At 55.4% G+C, this 22,385-nt stretch overlaps 7 protein-coding genes across 7 annotated transcripts; 2 read left to right on the forward strand and 5 right to left on the reverse strand.

Annotated features, from left to right (window-relative positions):
• Positions 1–1,069: 1,069 nt before the first annotated feature.
• CH63R_02749 (PXA domain-containing protein) lies at positions 1,070–2,380 on the reverse strand (the record flags this gene model as incomplete). Its single annotated transcript, XM_018297724.1, has 2 exons — positions 1,070–1,637; positions 2,238–2,380. The coding sequence occupies 2 exons, from the start codon at positions 2,378–2,380 to the stop codon at positions 1,070–1,072; spliced, it is 711 nt and encodes a 236-aa protein (XP_018162540.1).
• Positions 2,381–3,029: 649 nt separating this feature from the next.
• Positions 3,030–4,433, reverse strand: CH63R_02750 (PXA domain-containing protein; the record flags this gene model as incomplete). The annotated part of the gene is made up of 2 exons (XM_018297725.1): positions 3,030–3,841; positions 3,896–4,433. The coding sequence occupies 2 exons, from the start codon at positions 4,431–4,433 to the stop codon at positions 3,030–3,032; spliced, it is 1,350 nt and encodes a 449-aa protein (XP_018162541.1).
• Positions 4,434–5,306: 873 nt separating this feature from the next.
• On the reverse strand, positions 5,307–6,927 carry CH63R_02751 (mRNA processing protein; the record flags this gene model as incomplete). The annotated part of the gene is made up of 3 exons (XM_018297726.1): positions 5,307–5,337; positions 5,389–6,046; positions 6,099–6,927. 3 exons carry the CDS (start codon positions 6,925–6,927, stop codon positions 5,307–5,309), a joined length of 1,518 nt encoding a protein of 505 aa, XP_018162542.1.
• Positions 6,928–7,272: 345 nt separating this feature from the next.
• On the forward strand, positions 7,273–11,236 carry CH63R_02752 (Pre-mRNA-splicing factor rse-1; the record flags this gene model as incomplete). The annotated part of the gene is made up of 3 exons (XM_018297727.1): positions 7,273–7,516; positions 7,665–9,744; positions 9,922–11,236. 3 exons carry the CDS (start codon positions 7,273–7,275, stop codon positions 11,234–11,236), a joined length of 3,639 nt encoding a protein of 1,212 aa, XP_018162543.1.
• A 336-nt stretch (positions 11,237–11,572) lies between these two features.
• On the reverse strand, positions 11,573–12,477 carry CH63R_02753 (Thiamine biosynthetic bifunctional enzyme; the record flags this gene model as incomplete). Its single annotated transcript, XM_018297728.1, has 2 exons — positions 11,573–12,247; positions 12,313–12,477. 2 exons carry the CDS (start codon positions 12,475–12,477, stop codon positions 11,573–11,575), a joined length of 840 nt encoding a protein of 279 aa, XP_018162544.1.
• A 4,635-nt stretch (positions 12,478–17,112) lies between these two features.
• CH63R_02754 (uncharacterized protein) lies at positions 17,113–17,565 on the reverse strand (the record flags this gene model as incomplete). The annotated part of the gene is made up of 1 exon (XM_018297729.1): positions 17,113–17,565. One exon carries the CDS (start codon positions 17,563–17,565, stop codon positions 17,113–17,115), a length of 453 nt encoding a protein of 150 aa, XP_018162545.1.
• Positions 17,566–20,129: 2,564 nt separating this feature from the next.
• Positions 20,130–21,719, forward strand: CH63R_02755 (BZIP transcription factor; the record flags this gene model as incomplete). Its single annotated transcript, XM_018297730.1, has 4 exons — positions 20,130–20,303; positions 20,574–20,790; positions 20,854–21,342; positions 21,406–21,719. The coding sequence occupies 4 exons, from the start codon at positions 20,130–20,132 to the stop codon at positions 21,717–21,719; spliced, it is 1,194 nt and encodes a 397-aa protein (XP_018162546.1).
• Between the last annotated feature and the right edge of the window lie 666 nt (positions 21,720–22,385).

Consider the following 22,385-nt stretch of genomic DNA (forward strand, 5'->3'; position numbering starts at 1 on the left):
GGGAGGGTTTGCATCAAACGACGTCTGTAAGGGCGACATTCTATCTTGTGTTTTTCTTTTCCTTTGTTTTCCTCTTACGTTCGGAACAAAGCAACATCAATCCCATTCTCAACACTACTACAATCGGCATTTTCATATACCCCAGTCACATCACCACTCCCTCAAGGGAAGAACTTTCCGCTCACGCGAACACCGAAAATTCTCCGTTGCGCAGCTTTTCTATCTCTGCCTTCTTCTTCCTCTTCTCCTTTTCAGCTATGGCCTTTTTGTTGAACCACTTTCACAGCTTCTTTAGTGCGAATTTCTGCAAGTCATGTTGTTTTCTTTGCCTTCTGGCTCCTGGTCCGATTCTTCACTGTATTGTCTTCTTTCTTTCATGCTCTCTGCATTGGAAGAATGAGGGTTCTTGGTTTGCGGCTGGATAGCCAAGCGCAGGGGTCGGATTACCCAAGGCAACCAAAGGGGGTTATGCAGCAATGGTCTCAGTTATGGAAAGGTGGGCACCGGGGCACAGGTTATCATAATCAGTTAACGGCTCAGGATTATGCTGCTAAGGAGAGCAGCACATTGGGGAACACGGTTCCAAAGTGCGTGGGGGGAGAGGGCCGAGGATGATGGGGAAACAATTTTGGACAAAGAGGGGTGAGAGGCACTCACTTGCCCCCCGAGTCGTAATCAGACGGGAGAGAGAAAGAATCATGTCTCTGCTTTTCGTTTTCCTCCTCTCCCCTTAGACTGCCGAAGACTTGCATTGCTCATCCAGAGTACGCACGAAAAACAGAAAAAACTGGGCGGCCCCTTTTTTGCTTTTGGTTTCTTGGGGTTTAGCCCCCTATCTCTTCCTCTTTCTTTCCTCCCGTAGCCTGACTGGTTCGTGACACATAAGAACACATCGATTCCCTCCCTCTCGCTCCGTTGTCTCACAGAGCTCGGTTCGCAAATTCGCGTGAGTAATCAACAAAGTGAGGAAGAGAAAAATATTACGTTGCAGCCGTCTCTGACAGAAAGGGTATCTAGAACAAGAGAAACGAGTCATAAGGGGCCATAGAATCGTAAAGTAAAAAGTCCATCATAAGCTCAGACGCTCCTCCCAGAGCTCGACAATGCCCTTTTCCGTCAGCTCAGGCATCAGCCTCACCAAAACCAGCTCCAAAACGCTATACACCAGGTGTTTGTTGCAGTACTCGTCCGATAAGACGTCGAGGATGCCATTCTCGATTTCGGAGAGCATCTGCTGCCAGTCGCCATTCTCGCCGTCGCTGTCACTGAGAGTGTCGTCGTCGTTATTGGCAATGCCGTCCGCTCCTTCACCGCCGCCGTTGTCTACCTTGCCAGAGCTGCCGGCCTCGCTCACGCGGGAGGCAGCAGCAACAGTCTTCGAAGGCGGATCGGGTCGCCACCGCAAGCCAAGGCCTCGCCCGCCCAGGTAAAGGTCGGCCAGCCAGGGCGGGAGTCTGGCTAGAAGCGCGCTAGCGCACCTGCGGCGCAGGACACGCAGCTCGTCGTCAGATGAGGGGGCCACCAGCGTCGAGACGCCCGGGGCATTGTTGGGGAACAGGGCAGCACGGGTGGAGCGGAGGAGGGTCGGCAGATATGAGGCGTCGAGGATGCGTTGGTGAATGGTGTGCGAAATGAGTCTGTATTTCGACGCGGCAAGCGCTCAATGTCAGTCCCGGGTTTGCTTCCGACTTGAAGAGTCGTAACGCCCAGTATGTGGGGGGTTGCAGGGTCTTTCATGTATGAACTGACAAAGGGAAGAGACGATCTGTGGGAGGGGAACTAGACGAGAGGGGTAAGAGCAAGAGGGAGCAGGCCATAGGAGAGATGAGAAGGGCTGGGTTGTGGTCACACGAGAAGCGGAACAAGGATCAGACACGGCCGATGGCGAGTTTGCGGCAGTCCTCCTCACCGACAGAGGCGGTCCAGGTTGTAGCCTCCAGGCCTGGCAGACAAAGATACCGAACGAAGACTTCGTGGTCCAGTCCTGAGAAGATAACTCCAACATTCTCATATTCGCAGTGGTGGAAACGACCGGGCGTGCTAGGTGGGTGGTTTTCGTCATGAAGCCGGATGGCGTGTACGACAGCAAGCCACCCAACCAATGCCCAGAGACTCAAGATGTCAACCGGGGTGCACACTTCAGGACAACCATGGGGAACCAGGTAATTAGCCGCTGGGCGAGGGTAAGCTATCAGCCCGTTTTCGGGACGGGTCGAGTCACTGCTTGTGATCGGGACCGTTCCGTCGTCGCAGCGATCCAAAGGTGTCGACGGGCGGTCAGGAACGGGGGGTCCTTGACAAGCTCCTTCGTGAGCTGGGTCCTGACAGTAACCTTGGGAAGTAAGACTTCTGGACCGGGTGATGTACCAACTTCCGCCATTGAGTTGGGATGACAGTGGCAGTGGGGCGAAGCGAAGCGAAGAGCAATGGTTGAAGAACGCAGCACACTGCCTTCGGTGCCTAGGCAAGCGCAGGTGAAGACATGACGGTGATGAGAGGACCCCCTGCAAAGTGATGCTCCTTGTTGGACCTGGGCGCGTAAATGAGGCTTGCTGATGGAACCCCGCGAGAGCCTATCAGGCAAATCGGAGGCGAGCAACGTCGATGCGTCCTGCGATTGGCCAACAGCCACGAGGGCCTTGGAATGCAACCGCATGTTTTGAGGAATCGGGAAAAGAGGTCAAGTCAGGGTTGGGCCGCAGAATGGGCCGGGTGGGAGTGTGTCGCACAGCATATCTCGGCCTTTTTTGCGTTGTCGTGCAACAAACTCGACCGCATGGCTGCGTACACCCCCAGGCCGTGCCCGTTGCAAGCCGTATCAACCCACCCCACTAAGAAGTCCATTCAATGTGTAGCCTGGCTGATAGACTATCGTGGGAATGGCTGTCCCATCTTATGCACTTGCCTGCCTGACGGAAAACTTCTGTTCGCTCACTGGAGCTGGCCAAGGTCCAGTGACTTGGACTTCATGCAGTGTGACGGGAATTCCAGAAACAGAAAAGGGGGAGGAGGAAGCGAAAAGCGGTTGCCTACCTGTCCATGGGTCCGTTGAGACCAGCAACTCGGCCTGGGCCTTCCATTGCTCCGAGCTGTAGCATCGACAGCGTTCCACTTAACCAAGGCATGCGAGTGTCCATTTCAATCCAGTCTGATATGCAGGTCCACAGCTTCAAGGCGACGATAGGTGTCTTTGTCTGCACTGGCCGCGCCTCGTTTGAACTAGTGGCAGGATTTGGCGTCTTCGAATCCGACTTTTGACAAGTCATGTCGTGTTTATCGGCCGCATCACCGTCCGACCGTGGGGGCAAGGATGAAGACATGGCGAGAGTGGTGATGAGCAGGCGGATTGATGTGAAAGCAATGAAAGACCATTGTACGAGCGACCAGAACGCCCTCTGGATGGACCAGCTGCGACGAACTAGCTTGGGGACCGCGGGAGTTGATCCGCCCGCCAAAGCCTCCGTGACCCCTTCTTCGATGGGATCCGATCCCCCCCTTGCAAGGACTCTGGTGAGAACGATGAGACATTCGTAAATGAGCCAGGGTTGCGAGAGTCTATTGACGAGAACGTTTCCAATGATGAGCTCGGAGAAGATTTGGCCGACCAGGGAGGTCAGGCAGTCGTTCTCAAGGTCTTCGGTTGGTAGGAGAACAGCCAAGACGCCTTGCACCAATAGCTGGCGATAGGCCGCTTCGTTTTCTTGCTGATTTGTGACAGACGAAGGGTCTTCTGGGCGAGGTATGGGCGACAAAGGGGCCAGAGGGCAAAGCGAATGATAAACTTCTCGAGGGTCTATTTCAGTCGGAGGCCTGGAAACCGGATCATGCGCCGCGCGGTAAGCTGTTGAACACTGTCAGCGAAAACTGCCTCGATACCTGCACGTCTTCGTCCCACCTAGGATGTGCCTGTCCAGCAAGTCAGGCAGCTCATCAAACAAGAGGCTTTCCAAGTCGACCTTTCGTAGCCGTTGCTCCAAAGCTCTCGTGCAGTGTGCGATTATCTGAACGACTTCGTTGACAAAAGTGTCGTCGGCTGTAATCTTGCTGTACCACGTCTGCACATACTCCCTCAAAATAACCGCAATGAGTGCGTATAGTTGCAGATCAACATCGTTCCGGCTAGTCAGGGGTGGTAGCAGCTCCTCGATGGGGGCTGGGGTGGCCCTGCCCCTTTCAGCCAGATGCTTGGAGCAAAGGACGCGACGGATGAAGGCGGCGGTGGCTTTATCGGAGAGGAAATCTGTCGGTGTAGACCGGGCGGATCGGCGAGCGGAAGGATTTCCCTGTAGCGGAGGACGGGATCGGTCGCCGCCGGGCGTAGACAGAGGCGTTGGGATGTTCGGGGCCGGGTTGGTCGAGAAGCTCACAGTCGCGGGGGCTTTCGGGCGAGGCGTCGGGGCGCGAGGGGTAGCGACCGTTGCTGCCATGGCCATGTGTTTAGCGTAGCGGCAAACTCATGATCTATACCTCGGATGTGTGTTTGGGAGTGTGTGGCCCGTTGGCGGCGATGGTGGTGAAGCGAAGAGCCGTCGTCGTTTTTGACTTGCGGCCAGCAAGATTTCGGACAACGTTGATCACGACGGGTGGTCGAGTGACGACAGGTGGGAAACGGGGGGCACCTTCCCCCCGCCCCTAGTACTGGTTGGTGGCAGGGAAGGGCCGGTCTCACGTTGCAGATGGCCCTGTGCCCTGTGCGCTACTTGCCCCCAGAGCGACTCACTACGTACAGACTTACCTAGGAAGATACCTAAGGCAAGCCGCACCTGCCGGACTGGCCCGCATCTGCATGGGACGAACCGGCACTGGCCCCCCGACCGCCGGACCCGACGTGCCGGGACACTTGACAACGCATGCGCTGGTCCTGCTAATGCGAGTTAGACCCAGATCTGAGTGTATATGGTAGTTCTCGGTATCTCCTCTTTTCATGTCTTGCGGCGCCGTGTTTGCGCCGGACATGTTTCGCAACGAATTCTACGCGTCAGGTACATTGCTTGACTCTAGTCAGCATTCGCCATGTCAAATTGTTGGCTTAACCCACCCAGGCAGCAGCCATTAGCACAAGCATCTCAGACCAAGGGTTGTCGCGGTGCGTTTGGGGAATGCAGAACGACGGGCATGGCCTCCAACCTAATGCGGGAGAAATTACAACAGTGAAGGCAGGTAAGAGTCGACTTGATCTTCATTTTTTCCATCCCCTGTTGTACAATGCACATGCTGGTGACAGTATACTACACTTATTTACAGAGCCTATGTATTGGACCAGGCATCACTCCCTGCTTCATGTCTTCCTCGAAGACAGCTGCCACCTATTCCTCATCCTTCTTGGTCGTTTCGTATCTATCGCAAGTTAGCACCAAATCATGTTGTTAGAGTGGCCGAATCGCGTACCTCTTTCCACGGAACGCCCACACTCCCCAGTTTCCGCAGCTGACGTCCTGGGGATCCAGGTCGTTCATGTCCCACCTCAAGCTGCGGAAGAGATTCTCGCCAGGCTCCAGCAGCACATCAAACTCGCCAGCCGCCGTCTTGCGGACCCATTCGATATCTCTCTCCATGTCGAACTGCGTGTAACCTGTGGCGATGATGGGGAGTTTGGTTTCCAGAAGCAAGGGGAGCGTCTCTGTCCACTCATGGCTGCTTGCCGGGTGGCCCAGACCAGGGTGGAAGAGGCAGAAACAGTCGAAGTACGGGTCATACGGTGCAAAGTACCCAGTCTTGTGAATGGTGTGATAGTAGTCCACGATGGTGCTGATCTTCATCTTGTGCGATATCCGGTCCTCAATCACCATGCCGAAGGGGTTCTCGGGGGTTCGCGGCGGCAACGGGAACTCGTCATCGCGGTTCGCCATGCTCTCGGGGCCAATGAAGATGAGATGAATCTTGCTCTCGGGGAACAGGTGCGCAAGCTGAAGCCAAACATTTCTGGGCAAGGATGATTCGGCACGGGCTCCTAGGCAGAATATTCGCACAGGAGGGGCCTCAGGACGAAGGTCTTTCATCGCCGTGCCCTTTCCGGACAGGGGAGGGTGGAGGGTATATCGCAGTGCTATCGTGAAGTCAGTCCTAGGTCTACTCCGCCATCTTTGTTCGCAACTCACCACTCAAACTCTTCAAACCCTCGTTCGTCAATCTCTCCCCCTTCTTAATGCTGTAGGGGCTCAACTCATGGAGGACACTACCAATAGTGACAGGGTATGTGAGCATCTTCGTGACCTGGCGCATGCTGCGCTCGTCATTCACAGCCTCGAACTCTCGGCTGTACATGAAGGTATCCCAGTTCGTCATATTGACGACAGCCTCGGGCATCTGATCCTCCGCCATGACGAACTCGGGGAAGGCGCGTCCGGACCGAAGGTCGTGGTCGTCCTCGTTGATCTCCCTCAAGGTGTCACAGATCTCGAGATGAGCCTCGTAATTGTCCATCCAGTGTTCCTTGCTGCAGTAAACAGGTACTCCACAGTCGGGGCATTCGAAATCGACGTGCGCCGGCGCAAGCTGGCCTGTTTGAGCCTGGTTTTCCTCTCCGTGAGGAGCAATAGTGGGGACTCGAGTCGCGCGGTGCTCTGGGTGAGGGCAATACGCATGCTGTCTCATGAAAGCCGCACGGCGGCGGATCTCCGGGATGGGCGAGTTCGTGAAGGAGTGGAATAGATCATCCGATCGAAGTTTGGGGGTCGGGGTTTCGCTGGCCGCGAGCTTGGCAGCCGCCACTTCTTGCGAGGCTTTCGGCGTTGAAGAGAACTGTCTTGTAAGCACGTTGTTCGCCTTGGATCTCCGCGAAACGGTGGAATGGAGGCTTCGGGTCGCGTGGGCTGATGCGAGCCGAGGGGCGGTTCTTGAGGATCCATTGGCCATCAATTGCCTCCGCAGTGTCGAGGAACATTGTCCGCAGACGCTGGATGCTGCTCTTCGCAATGCCGGCTCCATCTTGGGCAAATTCGATGAGAGCCCAGTTGTATGTGACCTGCGATATTACCACGAACAGCACTGTTCCGGCGAGCTGCGAGAGCTCGCCCCGTACGGATGCCGACCCGAAATTTTGGAAGACATCGGATAAATGAGACGCCGGTGCCACCGCGTCCCCACTATGCCTGACGAATATGTATCAAGCGTCAAGTGGGAACCAGAAGCTTCTGAAATTTTGTGCTGGAGCTCCCCAGCCTCCTATCCACCCACCATCACTGCAAAAACATCACCGTATCTCGTGTCTCGCCCATCCATTCGAGCTCGAAACCTTGAGGCCGCGCAGGCTATCTGCGCTCACCTGCAATCATGGCGACGACCTCGAACATGTTCCTGTACTCGCTGACCCTTCAGCCGCCTACCAACGTCACCCAGGCGGTGTTGGGTCAGTTCTCGGGAACGAAGGAGCAAAACATTGTGACGGCGTCGGGATCACGGTTGACACTGCTCCGCCCAGACCCGTCGCAAGGCAAGGTAATCACCGTGCTCTCACACGACATTTTCGGCATCATCCGATCCATGGCCGCGTTCCGGCTGGCTGGGAGCAACAAGGGTAAGTCGTGTCTCAATCCCATTTGAAGCTTCACTTAGTGATTTGTGAGAAGCTTCCCGGTCGCGACAGGTGCCCTCGCAGTCAATGTTGCTTGACTTTGGAAGCGAGACGTGATTGTCAACGGACTGTGCTGACCTTGTGTCAAAAGACTACCTCATTCTCGCGACTGACTCTGGAAGGATCACCATCATCGAGTACATTCCCGCGCAGAATCGGTTCCAGCGTCTTCATTTGGAGACATTTGGCAAGTCTGGAGTGCGACGTGTCATCCCCGGGGAATATCTAGCTTGCGATCCTAAGGGCAGAGCGTGTTTGATTGCCTCGGTCGAGAAGAACAAACTTGTCTACGTTCTCAATCGCAACTCACAGGCCGAGCTCACAATCTCGTCGCCTCTGGAAGCACACAAGCCCGGCGTTCTGGTGCTGTCCATGGTCGCTCTGGATGTCGGCTACGCGAACCCGGTCTTTGCCGCGCTCGAAATCGAGTACACAGAAGCAGACCAAGATCCCACAGGGGAGGCGGCTCGAGAAGCGGAGACTCAGCTTGTGTACTACGAGTTGGACCTTGGACTGAACCACGTCGTCCGGAAATGGTCCGAATCCGTCGACCCCACGGCGTCGATGCTCTTCCAGGTGCCAGGTGGTCAAGACGGTCCTAGTGGCGTCTTGGTCTGCGGAGAGGAAAACATCACATACAGGCATTCGAACCAAGAAGCCTTCCGCGTACCAATCCCGCGTAGACGTGGTGCAACGGAAGACCCTTCGAGAAAACGTCACGCTGTCTCCGGTGTGATGCACAAGCTCAAAGGCAGTGCCGGCGCCTTTTTCTTTCTCCTGCAGACCGAAGACGGCGATCTCTTCAAGGCCACCCTCGACATGGTTGAGGACACCGACGGGAATCCCACCGGCGAAGTCAAGAGGCTCAAGATAAAGTACTTCGATACCATTCCGGTCTCATCGAGCTTGTGCATTCTCAAGAGTGGTTTCCTGTATGCTGCTAGTCAGTTCGGCAACCACCAATTCTACCAGTTCGAGAAGCTTGGGGACGACGATGACGAGCTGGAGTTCTCGAGCGACGACTTCCCTACGGATCCCAAGGCTGGATATGATGCTGTTTACTTTCACCCGAGACCCTTGGAGAACCTTGCCCTCGTTGAGAGCATTGACTCCATGAACCCTCTGCTCGACTGCAAGGTTGCAAACCTTACCGGCGAGGACGCACCTCAAATCTACACTGCCTGCGGCAACGGTGCTCGCAGCACGTTCAGGATGTTGAAGCATGGCTTGGAAGTCAATGAGATTGTCGCTTCAGAGCTACCCGGTATCCCCTCAGCCGTGTGGACACTGAAGTTGAACCGCGGCGACCAGTACGACGCCTACATTGTCCTGTCTTTCACAAACGGAACTCTCGTCCTAAGCATTGGCGAGACTGTCGAGGAAGTCAGTGACTCCGGCTTCCTGACGTCTGTGCCTACTCTGGCGGCACAGCTGCTCGGTGAAGATGGCCTCATTCAGGTTCATCCCAAGGGCATTCGTCACATTCGACACGGCCATGTCAACGAGTGGGCAGCGCCACAGCATCGGTCCATCGTCGCTGCTACGACAAATGAGCACCAGGTTGCTGTCGCCCTCAGCTCGGGTGAGATCGTCTACTTCGAAATGGACGGCGATGGATCTTTAGCTGAGTATGACGAGAAAAAAGAGATGTTCGGAACCGTTACCTGTCTGAGCTTGGGCGAAGTTCCGGAAGGACGCCTGCGAAGCTCTTTTTTGGCCGTTGGTTGCGATGACAGCACCGTGCGCGTGCTGTCGCTGGACCCTGAGTCGACGCTCGAGAGCAAGTCAGTGCAAGCTTTGACTGCTCCTCCGTCGTCCTTGGCAATCATTGCCATGGACGACTCCTCATCTGGCGGATCAACTCTATATCTTCATATCGGCCTCCACTCTGGTGTCTACCTTCGTACAGTGTTAGACGAAATCACCGGAGAACTGACGGACACGAGACAAAAGTTCCTGGGTCCCAAGCCGGTGCGGTTGTTCCAAGTTACTGTCCAAGGAAGGACTTGTGTTATAGGGTTGAGCTCACGTCCGTGGCTTGGATACTCCGACCCCATCACCCGAGGCTTCTTGGTTACGCCCTTGAACTACGTTGACCTTGAATGGGTCTGGAACTTCAGCAGTGAGCAGTGCGAAGAAGGTGTTGTTGGCATCCAAGGCCAATCGTTGAGGTGAGCATTTACCCCGTTACACCCCTACCCCCTTCTATGACATGATGAGAAATTTGGGATCCTATGCCAAAGTGCTATGAGGTCTTACGCAACATACCAATTGTTCCTACTGAGTCATATCATTATCTACATTTGTTAGAATGTCGCGAATTTTGATCAGAACCTAACGAGACGTAGGATTTTTGCAATTGAGAACCTCGGAGATACTATTACACAAAAGTCGATACCCCTTAGCTACACTCCGAGACGTCTTCTCAAGCACCCCGAGCACCCCATGTTTTACACTATCGAGGCAGACAACAACACGCTGCCGCCTGATCTTCGTGCCAAGCTCATCGCAGAGCCCGGTGTCGTAAATGGCGACGCCCGGATCCTCCCACCTGATGAGTTTGGATACCCCAAGGGCAAGGGCCGATGGGCTTCATGTATCAGTGTCATCGATCCGTTATCTGAGGAGCAACGGGTTTTGCAAACCGTTGACCTCGACAACAACGAAGCAGCCGTCAGTGCTGCGATAGTATCTTTTGCTAGCCAGGACAATGAAAGTTTCCTGATTGTCGGCACAGGCAAGGACATGATTGTCAATCCCCGCCAGTTCTCCGAGGGTTACATCCACGTCTACCGTTTCAGCGAAGATGGCCACGAGCTGGAATTTATTCACAAGACCAAGGTCGAGGAGCCCCCATCTGCACTTCTGGGTTTCCAAGGAAGGCTGCTTGCCGGTATCGGCCAGACCCTGAGGATATACGACCTAGGCCTGAGGCAGATGCTCAGAAAGGCCCAAGCCGACGTAGCACCGCAGCTGATTGTGTCGCTGAGCACACAAGGAAGTCGTATCATTGTTGGTGACGTCCAGCACGGAATCACCTACGTTGTTTACAAGCCCACCACCAACAAGCTTATTCCCTTCGTCGACGATACCATCTCCAGATGGGTCACGTGCACGACCATGGTGGACTACGAATCGGTTGTTGGAGGCGACAAGTTTGGCAACATATTTCTCGTCCGCTGTCCGGAGAAGGCGAGCCAGGAAGCCGATGAAGAGTCGGGCGGTCTGCACCTTCTTAACACGAGGGACTACCTCCATGGCACCCCCCACCGCCTCAGCCTCCTCGGCCATTCATACACCCAGGACGTGCCGACCAGCATTACAAAGACGAGTCTGGTCGTCGGTGGCCAGGATGTGCTTCTCTGGAGCGGCATCAACGGCACCATCGGTGTCTTCATCCCCTTTGTCACGCGCGAGGACGTCGACTTTTTCCAGAACCTCGAGCAGCACATGCGCACCGAGGACGCGCCGCTCGCCGGCAGGGATCACCTCATGTACCGCAGCTACTACGTCCCCGTTAAGGGCGTCATCGACGGTGACCTGTGCGAGAGGTACACTCTTCTGCCTAGTGAAAAGAAGCAGATGATCGCTGGTGAGCTGGACCGCTCGGTGCGGGAGATTGAGAGGAAGATCTCAGACATCCGTACGCGGTCCGCCTTTTAAGGCCGCGGGCTAGCGGATGTTGGGGTTTTTCTTCTCCTTTAGGATGGGGCATGTTTGCTTCCCTGGACAGTTCTTCGCGCAAAAGACGGAGGCGATAGATGTCCGGGCATGTTGCGTGTATTGTGTACAAAGCTTTACAACGGATGTATGGTAGCGGCGTTTTTTATACAGGCCAAACAGAGCCGTAGGGTGGTTCAGGACATGATGACGATGCAAATGATGAAGAGTTCTAATAAATATCAGATGCCCCCAACGCCGCCCCTTCCTGCGCCGTGTAAACGTGTCAAACAAAGTTTCCTCCCACTAACTTGTCTCTCACACATTCCTCCTCGGGTCTCACGCTGATCCCCTCCAAAACGGCCCACGGTTTTGCGGAGGAGCTTTGGCCCTCCTCCCGCCCTCTTGCACGGGATGGTCCCTCTCCCAGGCCTCGTCGTCCGAGTAGGCCTCCAACGCGGCGGCGACGTCGTAGCCGACCTGCTCGAGGTACAACACGGCAACGTCGTAGTCAGAAACCTTGCACCCCGTCATGAAGCGGCGGATGCGGCTCTTGCGCAGCTCCTCCTCCTCGCCCTCGACCGGCCGCGGCGAAAGGCTAACGCCGGCGGTGTAGTACTCGCCGGGGACCAGCACCGTCCGGCGGCCATGGAGGAGGTGATCGCTGGTGATGTTGTTGGCGCGGCGGAGGACGGCGGCGGGCACGCCGTAACGGAGAGACAGTGAGGCGACGGTGTCGTGCTCGTGATCGAGGAAGTGGAGGGTATCTTCAGGCGGGGTGCCCGCTGCCGAGGACGACGAGGCGCTGCTGCCGCCGCTCTTTTCGTCGGGGGGCACGTCGGCGGCGGTGTTGGGCGTATATGGCGGCGGCGCGGCGGCCGGGGCGCCGGAAGAGAGGTGGTGGGTCGGCGGGTAGGAGGTGTACGACGGCGGGTCCCTGAGGCTCGGGGGCAGCACCGAGGGCGCCGACGAGGTTTGACAGTATGGGCAGTAGGATGCGAAGCGGGGGTTGTTCTGCATTCGGTCAGCAACGTCCAAAGCCCGGCCGGGAATGACGAGGGGAAACAGGGTCGGCGAACATGGATGCAGTTTCCGCAGATTACACGAGAGCAGCACTCGAGTCGCCTGTCGTCCGGGAGTGGCTTCTCGGTGGCGGTGCTGTGCCGGGGGACGGTGGCAAGGAGCTTCGCGCAGGTGCAGCAAGCCTCGTCGCCCGCGGCTGTCGGGTTGCGATCGATTTTCATGGTTCTGACGGTTATCAAAGGGCTCTTTTTGTGTATATTTGGAATTACAGGCAAAGTTCGTCGGTCAAATAACGCGTGAAGATGGATGGTGTTGCGGCTCCGGAGAACCTTAGTCCACAATGGTGACGGTCTCACGGGTTGAAGGACCAGGTCCCCTATCCCCGCACTGTCGCCACCCCCACTGCGGCGCACCGCCACCCCGGCCGAAAAGGCCGAAGTTGACTGACGTCTTCCATCCGGGCTTTGTCTCGGTGTGCTGGTACGGCCCGACCAGCTAGTACGTCGGGTTCGTGCCAAACCACGGGGGGGGGGGGGGAGAAAGTGTTCGGTCTGCATACATATCATTCCCACGCCCAAAGGCAAGGGCTGTAACCCACCCAGAGCTCGTTTTTGTTGCCTTCTGGAACGGAAACTTGAGTACGGGCCGTCTGCTAGGTGAACTGATACACCAAGTTCTTAGAGGCTCGTACAGAGGAATAACCGAGGTCTTTTTCCAAGTCGCTGCAGAACAGAAACGATCGCTCGGCCTTGACAAGCGATCAGCTGCGTCTCATCACTATCGCCAGCGTCCAGGACCTCGATCGTACCCTCAACACAGTGATATGGAAGACCCCAGGCTATGGCTGCGACTTTGGCACTGTAAGGCTCCAACCGTCCCTGAAAACGATATCCTGACTGGGGTTTTACGTTCTTACCATTATTATCAGTATTCATTTCAGATTGGTCGCTCCAATCGTAGCTGATCTCGGATGAAGCTGGAAACTGGGCTCAGCGCGTATCTCTCCTTGCCAGAAAACCATTCTGCGCACTGTTCCGTGGATCAGTACAGCGTTCTTAGGCCCTACCATGGCCCAATATAAAACTACCCGACCGCATTCGAAGTCTTCGTAGTTTACGACGCCTTCGTCGATCCCACAGCTCTGCCATTCCGGTTCCTCGTCCAAGGTTTCATCTGCTCGCACTTTATGTGCTGTCTACTTAAGAAGTTGGCGATCGTGAAGACTGGTAGAAATCAGTTATCGACATCGTCCACGTAGAGAAGAAGTAAATATTGCCCGTTTCATCATTCCAGAAACTACCATCTCGGCGGGTCCAGCGTGTCTGCACATTGTACAATGAAGGACGTCGTACTTTCGGATGGCTTCTGCGGCAACCTTCTCAACAAGCTGTTTTATTGATGTCGATTCCGAGTATCTGGTTTCTGGTACCAATGCTGAGGACTCCGCTGACCCTTGCACCGTGGACGAGGGGGGTCTGGAGAAGTTACTTTGTGTTTGGAGAAGCTTGGGCATTCTTGTCAGGGTCACCTTTTTTTTCTACCAAGGGGTGGGGCTCTTTGAAATGTGGTGTCGAAGACAATGGAGTCGCGTAGTCGAATTTGGTGCGAGGAAGAGCCTTTTTGTCTTCCTGCTGTATGTGAATATGGATAGGGAGGGAAGAAGCGGTCCAGTTTCACTGTTAAGTAGATGGCTACCTACCTAGAAGTCACCCCCAATATACCTAACTGTTCTGTCGGCAGTCGCCCCTTTCCATCCCATCATATACATCAAACCCGACAACTGCCCTTTGTAGCCTATGTCGTCGCCCATCTCAGCACCTCCATTACGAAAGCAATAACGCTTAGCCGAGCGGTCAGACACACTGGTTAGATCATTCCGCATTTGCCGAAGTCGAGAGACTTAACATTCTTTGCATTGCATATGGCTACGAGCCTCGCAAGTCTGAGGTCGCCAGTCGGTGACGGGATACCATCTGTAACGTCTCACCGGAGTAATCGCATTGGCCTCAGCCGTCCAACGCAGTCCACCTGAGCATGCCGGTCCAATGTTCTAATACGTAGGTCTATTTGTAGCATCATTTCAAGAGCAGCCAGCCTCCGGGGTTTCACACATACCCAAGGCAGGGCACAATGGAGAAGGTCGTTGCTACGCCCATGACAGCAAGCTAGATCCTGAATACCCGACGAGCAGGCCACAGAAAAGACGGTCTCTAGCAAATCAGCAAATAAGTAAAAGGCCAATGTTTTTTTTTTTTTTTGGTTCATCCGTCAACTTTCCAACCTCTGTCTATATTGCCCTCGAAATGCTGACCAAACTCGTTGGATCTGTTGACATTGGTCACACCAATGTCCGCCGGTAATAAACATGCTCTTTCTCAGGCTGGCCTCATCATGGATTGACGCAGTGCTTCTGATGACGGCAACCGGATTTTGGGCAATCCTACGAACTACAGCTACTCGATTCAGTGTAACTCTGGTCCTGTGCCTCGAGAAGTCTTGATGTTAACAAGGCGATGGAGAAGCGCAGTAAAATACGCCACCTGTGCCCGGGTGGCACAAGAACCGCTGACAGGCGATAGACTGAGTCAAGAAGCTCCGAGCTTCCTTCAGGCTGGCAACTCAATGAGACACTCAAAAGCCGCGACACGTCACATCCTTCCTTACCTTGTAATCCCTCGTTTTAACTTCCCATTCAACATCAAACTATGTCATGACAGAGCCAAACGCAATTCACCACTTAGAGACAACTATATCGGGCCGTCGAGCAAGCACCCGAACGATCAGAATTTTTTTGATCGCGCCACTGGCAAAGTTTCAAGTTGCGAGAAACTTCGGACGCGGCGGCATCGTCATCTTGGCGGGAAGCCAGACCCAGTACAAACATATTTGTGAGGCAGCTGAGCCAAGCATCGTGACGGGACCAATGTACCAATGGCATGTCGTTGGATGCCTGATTGCTGTAGCTTGGGGGGACGGAGCCCTCTCCACAGAGTACGAAGATCACGATCTCCCCGGTTTGGTCGGAATGTTGAGGGCAAAAGACATACATCCTCCTGACCACCTCGTAACCGCACTGCGCATCCGACAGCGCTTCATGGTGCTGGCATGAACAGCGGCCGGCGGCCAGCTCCCATTCACACACCCCCTCGATGGGCTTGGCCTAAAGAGGCAATGAAACGACAATACTTGCGTCAATCTCCACCACGACCCACCGAGCAAGCGCCCCGCCCTAGGGCTCGTCTACAATGTAGGTATCCGTATACGTACTGAAGTAGGCACTGACGAGATGAGGAACTGGGAAGCAGAAAGAGATGAAAACAGACGAGAAGAGAGGGCGAGCGGGTGATCGGATGAGACGCGCGAGCAAGGCCTTTTGGCCGTTGTGTCAGGTCATTGGCTTTCCGATGTTCGGATGCCACGGTGAATAGACCAGAGCCGACGGAGTGCGGAAATGGTCCGGACTCGGGGACAGGTCGGAGACTAGAATTTTTCTAGAAGAACAGACAACCCCGCTTTTAGTCGGCTCACCAGTTGCTCAGACACCCAGGCCGACGCTAGAACCAATCTGTCTGGACTGACGGCGGGTCAGCTGAACGAAATACACCGAATCAACAGTTTCGACGGTGTGTGTGTGTGTGTGTGTTGTGGGCAGACGGGACGGACTGATCCGATCGTCTGCCAACTCAACAGGTGCTGTTTGCAACAAAACCATGTGTTTGTGCAGCTCTCCCTCCCTCCAACGTTTTGGCAAGTTGGAAAACGAGAGGAAGAACGCCGGTTGCTGTGCAGCACAGCACAGAGGTTGACCAGCAGTAGGAAAGGGGGGGGTTGTTGGAGTACGTCTCCAACGCTGCATGACAGAGGTTGAAATTTCTCTCAACCTCGCAGCACAACGAGACGCACAAGGTGACGAAACGCTGCCAATCCCTCTCCCGACTGCTCGGTTCCTGCCGTGGCAATGAACGCACGCTTCTTGGATGGCCGAATCCAACAGCCATTGGCTGAGGCCTACTCGTCAAACGTTTCCCACCTAGGATGGACCATCATCACACCAACTTGACGAGGACGACGACTTCGCCTGCGTTAGGGTGACCGATGCTGTTCCGCGGAGATGCAAATTTCACATCCTCAAGGATCTGAGGCAAGCATCCATTAGTGCGTCGCTAAACTTGCCTTACCGTGCAGTTCGCAGGGATGCCGTTTAACGCTAGGCCCTTGGGTTTTGTTTCTCACAGCCGGCCTGGCTGGAGCCTGGCTTTGCCTCTTAACAGGGTGACTGCTTCCAGGCCTGCTGTCGCTGTTAGTCCTACGGCACTTCAAATATTCCCGTCGCTGATCATTGCGTTGCTGCGTCTCGAAAACGCCGACACACCTACGTAGGCCGTCCACCAAAAGCTTTCGGGGCGCGCGGAGGGGGGGGAGGTGCATTCTAGCACGATGATCCGTCTGCTCTGGAGACTGTCGAGGACCCAGTCTGGTGATCACCCACCGGGGCCACGTCCGAGACGCTTCTCATCTTCAGGTTCAAGGGAGGAGGTCAACTCGTTGAGTCGAATGCCCTCAGCCTCACTCAGAAAAGGTAGAGATGCTACTCATATCGCGGTCGACGGCCGACAAGCGGCACGACACTGGACCAGAGAGCCTGGCGACAAGAAACGGTTCTAACGATTCGACGGCAATGATACATGGGCTGTAGGTCCCTGATGCCAGCGGCCACACGGTGGGAGGGTGTGCGGCGCAACTGGACAACAGGTTGGAGCTCTCCGCCGCCCTGATGCTGGGCTGGAGCTCAGGTGATCTGAAAATTTGATGGATGCGAACGTGGCTCCGCTCCTGCTCACAGCCCGGCCCCAGCTTCATCTGATGACCGCCGCCGGAGGCGACCAGTCGCCAGCGGCATCAGCACCAGCGAGGGGCGCCTGGGACGTCGTGCGTCTGAAAGGTCTGGTGAAATGACCTCTTTCGACGCCAAGGATGGCCGCCGTGGTGATGCTCTGCATCGAACCGGTCTGTGATCCGGGTGTCTCGCGAGCCGCAAGGAAGTGCTTGTGCAGCATCTCCGGTTCGGAGCCAGCGAGATTTGTCCTGATGGGACTCCCAACATTGCATTTTTGTTTAGGTTCGAACACCCGTGAGAATCTCAATCCGCAGATTCCACGAAGACGCCAACTGGCCAGTTGGGTTTGCATCGCGTCACAAGTGCATCCATACACATAACCGCCGTACGTCCCGCATGCCCCTTGGGGAATGCACTCGACCATGAACCCGTCGCCCCCCCCCCGGAGGACCGCGTCAAACCGAGCCGACATGGCGTTGAGAACCCATCGTCCCAGCAAAAGAAGACAATAATGTTAATAAAAAAGAATGAAGAAAAACATCACGGTCCGAGTCAACAATCGAATTTCCTGGTACCGCCGCCGCCGTTGCACATCAAGGCATGGCAAGCGTGTCAGTCAATATGCGACCCTGCCGCAGCGCTCCGATGAGGGGGATAGCGCCGGACGTCGTCAAAGGCAAGGTTCCCCGAGGCGAGCCCTTCCCTGAGATTCGAGATGAGAGGCTTTGCAGGGCCAAGAGATGGTGCGGGCAGCTCCTGGCCGACGTGCGAGTGCCCCTTCAGGAACGTGATGGGCAACAAGGCAAGGGAGCAGTCAGCTGGTGGTCATGGAAAGGAATTGCCCCAGCACAATCTCGCGTAGGGCGTGATGAACAGCCACAATCATCCCCCATTCATTCATTGCCTTGGACGACACCACGACGTGGAGGTAGGTCTGGACCAATAATTGCCCACTTTGCAGGTCGAGACAAGTGCCTTGGTTTCTGGTCCAGCTTCCCACCCTTCTCCACGGGCGAATTCTCATGTTGATGCTCCATGTGCCAAAGAAACATGCCAGGTACAGTAAGTAGACCAGGCAGGGGGGCGTGTGGTTCACTGTTCAGGGAGGAGGGGGTTCCTTAACAGCTGGTGGGCATTAGTGACCTAGAGTCGAGTCCCCCGTTCCCAATGGCCATATAACCAAGTCCCACCCCGAGGCCCGGCGGGTGGCTTTGTGTGGAAAAGGAAAGAGAAAAAGGGGAATTTGAAAAGCTTTTTCGGGCTTTTGCAGCCATCATTTTCCTCGTCTTTTGGGACCGAAACCGGCACGCGCAACACGCAGAGGTCAAAATCTGGTTTACGAGAGGGAAACGGTGCAAACCGAGACGCCGTCGCTGTCAGAAGAAGAAAACACGACCGGGCAGACGACAGACGACAGTAGTCAACTAGCAAGACACGGCGGCCGAGATAGAGCAGTGCGCTATAACGACGACATTCGCGCCGCACGCAAGCCCGCCGCCATCACGCCCCTCCTTCCTAAAGACAAGCAAGCACACACACCTTTGCGACCGATCCTCCACCGTTAGAAGCGGGGTTCTTGTCTCTGGTCTCTGGTCTCTGGGCCGGCGTAGCCCTCCGCGCAACCCGTTCTGCGAGCCTGCATCGAGTCTCTTGAGCCGAGACGGGCGAGCCTCTGGGCTGCTCATTTGTCGCCATCCAACCCATCTATCCACTCATTCATCTTCCAGCAACCTCGTCGCATCTTCTAATCCACTACCATCGCCGTGCACTGCTGGCTGCTTGTCGTCGTTGAATTTCGTCGTCGAGGTGCCACCACATACTGACACTCCTTGTTGGATCGCCGAGGCCGAAGAGATTGAGATCACGCGGCCCGTCGCTGTCTGCTGCTCACCAAGTCATCTTTCCTCTTTCACTTTGCTTCTCGCCATCTCGACCCGTATCGTCGGAGTGGCAGCCACCGTCATCATCATCACCACCTCTTCTCACAACTCTGTCTTGGTCTTGGCGGATCGGGACGGCCAACCAGGCTTTTGTTACACTGCATCTGCGCCAAAACGTGGAGAAGACACTTGACCCAGCCGCACGGAAGAAACAACGCAGAGTAGGGAGAAGAAGAAAGAGAGACGAACAGGTCCCGTCCCGTCGAGATACGTGGACGTTGTGGAAGCAGAGCATCCCGCCCTTTTTAACAGGAATACCGACCCGGTCAAGCTTGGCCGGCAGCATTCCCCACCCCCCCCCCTTCCTGGTGCCCTCCTGATTCTCCTTTCGCTCACTCAGTCTCACACCCCACTCCCCCTCCCCGAATTCATTCCCTCCTCTCTTCTCTCCCCCCACCCACCGTCCCTCACACATACACACACAACATCCCTCACTCACCCCTCTCCGCTCTCCACTGCACGCCCACCTCCCACGCCGGCGGCCCTGTTCGGTGGTGTCTGGCAAGTCTGGGTCTAGGCGGATGGCTGGAGTGCGCCCCCCCTCGAGCTGGCAGTTTATTATCATTACATAAAAGACCGCCGCTCTCTTCCATTTCCTTACACACTGCAACCTCTCATCGCTGCGTCCCTTATCTCTGGGCTGGCAAAAAACAGCTGTCAAAGATTCAACTGAAGCTCGATTGCGCCCGCTTGGATGCCTTTCCCCCCAGTCACAGTCGTCTCAGCAGCGCATCGCTCTGTACCTTATCTTGCGCCTGCTTAGTATTCTCCCACCTTTTCTAGGTGCCCGTCTACCACTCTGTCGGTTTCGCCCCAATTCCTGTGCGGGCGCTCGTGGGCGCCACTGGCCATCTTCTCCCCGGATATCCCTTTTTCGGGCAATTCTTGACGACCCCGTCCCTGCTTGTCATCTGCTTTGCGCCCGCAACCACGCGCAAACACCCATACAACGAACACTTCCAGAACATCGTAGGGCTGGCTGGTGTGGAACACCCGACGTCACAACCGCCCTCCTATCTACACTTCCTACCGTGCCGGCTTCCTCCCGCCGACCGGCAACCTGCCTCAGCACCCCCCTCCCCTGACGAGATAAGGCATGGCAGATAAGATGTCCATCGACAACAAAGATCCCGTCAAGGAGGACACTCCCGAGACCACGGGCTCCAGTCCCGAGGCCGACCACGCCGCCGCCGCCGCCAACGGCACCTCGAGCAATTCCAATGGTGGCACCGAGAACCAGCAGCCCAAGCGAAAGGGCGGCCGCAAGCCCGTGAGTAAATCCTTTATCGTAATCCCACTCACTCACCGCCCTGTCCATCACTCACAACTACACACACACACACACACAAACACACACAATCTCTATCGCTGCCCTGTCACTATGTGCGCGCGTGTGTTAGTCTGGGGTTGGTCTCTATCAACATCAAGATTTCCCCAGACTTATGTCCGTGTCACACGCCATAAGATTTCACCTGGGACGAAACCTAGCTCGGTCCTATCTACCGCCCCAACCGAAGGCTAACTGCTGAACCCCCCAAAGATCTACGCCACCTCTGAAGAGCGTAAGCAGCGCAACCGCCAGGCTCAGGCCGCTTTTCGCGAGCGTCGCACCGAGTACATCAAGCAGCTCGAGGAGGCCATCCGCGTGCACGAGTCCAACCTGCACAACCTCCAGGCCGCTCATCGGACTGCTGCCGATGAGTGTCTGATGTTGCGCTACAAGAACTCCCTTCTAGAGCGCATCCTCTTGGAGAAGGGTAGGTCGACATCTTCATGCCATGCCGTCGATGGATGACCTTCTACTAACACCCTTATCACAGGCATCGATGTCCAGGCTGAGCTCCGAGCCAAAACTGGCAGTCCAAACTTGGGACCGACCCATGCTCCTCAGAACATGGTCCAACCACCACCCATTCAGCGTGCCATTTTGAACCGACATCACCAGTCTCGACGGTCCAACTCGAGCATTGCCCCGAAGCTCGAGCCCGGCATCAGCACCCTGCCTCCGCCAATACATGCGGCTCACTCGGCCGCGTCGCCCAAGGGTCGGCCTACGCCATCGTCGCACTCCAATTCCCCGACGAACACGGCAAACGCATATGGCAGTCAGGCAGCGCTGTCGCCGGCGGCCTCTGACCATGGTCCGCTTCGCGCAGGCATGGCGCCCTCTATGAAGTCCCAGCTTAGTCCTATGGGCCCCATGAATCCGGCCGCCCGAGCTCACATGATGTCCGGTGGTCCTCCCAGGGTCGGCAACAACGGTTCATATTATCCGACACCGGGCTTCCAGAACCACATTGAGCAGCTAGGTAAGCCGGTCCCGTTCACAATCTACAGAACTTTGATGTCCTAGTCCTAACACCAAAGTTCAGAACAAGAATATGACGCTCCTGCAGATATGATTGAGGATTCCGAGATCGACACCCCGAGTGGTCCCGGTCCATATCCCAACGGCTTCTCAGGCGACACGCAGCAACAGATGATGGCTTCTCCAAATTCTGTTGGCCCGGGTCAGCAACACATGACCTCTCAGGGCGAGTCTGCGCAGACCCCTCACACGACCCAGGGTGCATACCCTTCCATGACACAGCTCTTGGATACTGGCATTGATTGGGATCCTTTTGGGCTGAGCGCCAGCATGGCCTTCCCGTCACAATTCTCCTTCGACACGAGCAATATGCGATAACACTACGCCCCATGCCAGTCACCAAAACGATCACTTGGGTAACGAGCCAGCGAGGTCCGAAACCAAGTTCACTGGGCGATTAAAAGAGAAGGAGAGGTGCTTCACACATTGTTCCATCACGGCTCATGCGGCCACTGTTTTGTCTCGAAAAAAAGGAAAAGAAAGATGCGAAGGGGGGGAAAAAAAGTAATCATGTGCAATGGGAGGTTGCGGCGAGCGAAAAACTCGATACCCGAAACGACACGACATCAGCATTCGGACGGCGAGATTGTTCATTCAGGTCGAAGCATATAGCAGCGTCCTTAATCACAACAAAGCGAAATGGGGGGGGCGGAAACAAAAAACTTTTTGAAAGATGGCTTCAATACCCGCGCCGAGCGGTCATCTACGGGGGAAATGCGACCACGACATAAAAAAAAGTACAACATTTGGTCTCTTTCGACGACAACAGACATGTCAACTGGGCGGCGGAAATACCCCACGGGAGGTTGGGCGGCCTGCAGTTCTTGTCTTTTGGTTCTTTTTACTCTACGGGCGGGCTACGAGAAAGCCCTGCCATTTTCTGTTGGATGGCGTTTTTTTTGTTTTTTTTTGCTTGCAACATCACACTCGATGATGGCACAATGGGGAACAAGGACTGAAAAGAAAAGTTTTTATTTTATTTTT

This window comes from Colletotrichum higginsianum, chromosome 2 (genome assembly GCF_001672515.1).
Source record: "Colletotrichum higginsianum IMI 349063 chromosome 2, whole genome shotgun sequence".
NCBI classification, from domain to species: Eukaryota; Fungi; Ascomycota; class Sordariomycetes; order Glomerellales; family Glomerellaceae; genus Colletotrichum; species Colletotrichum higginsianum.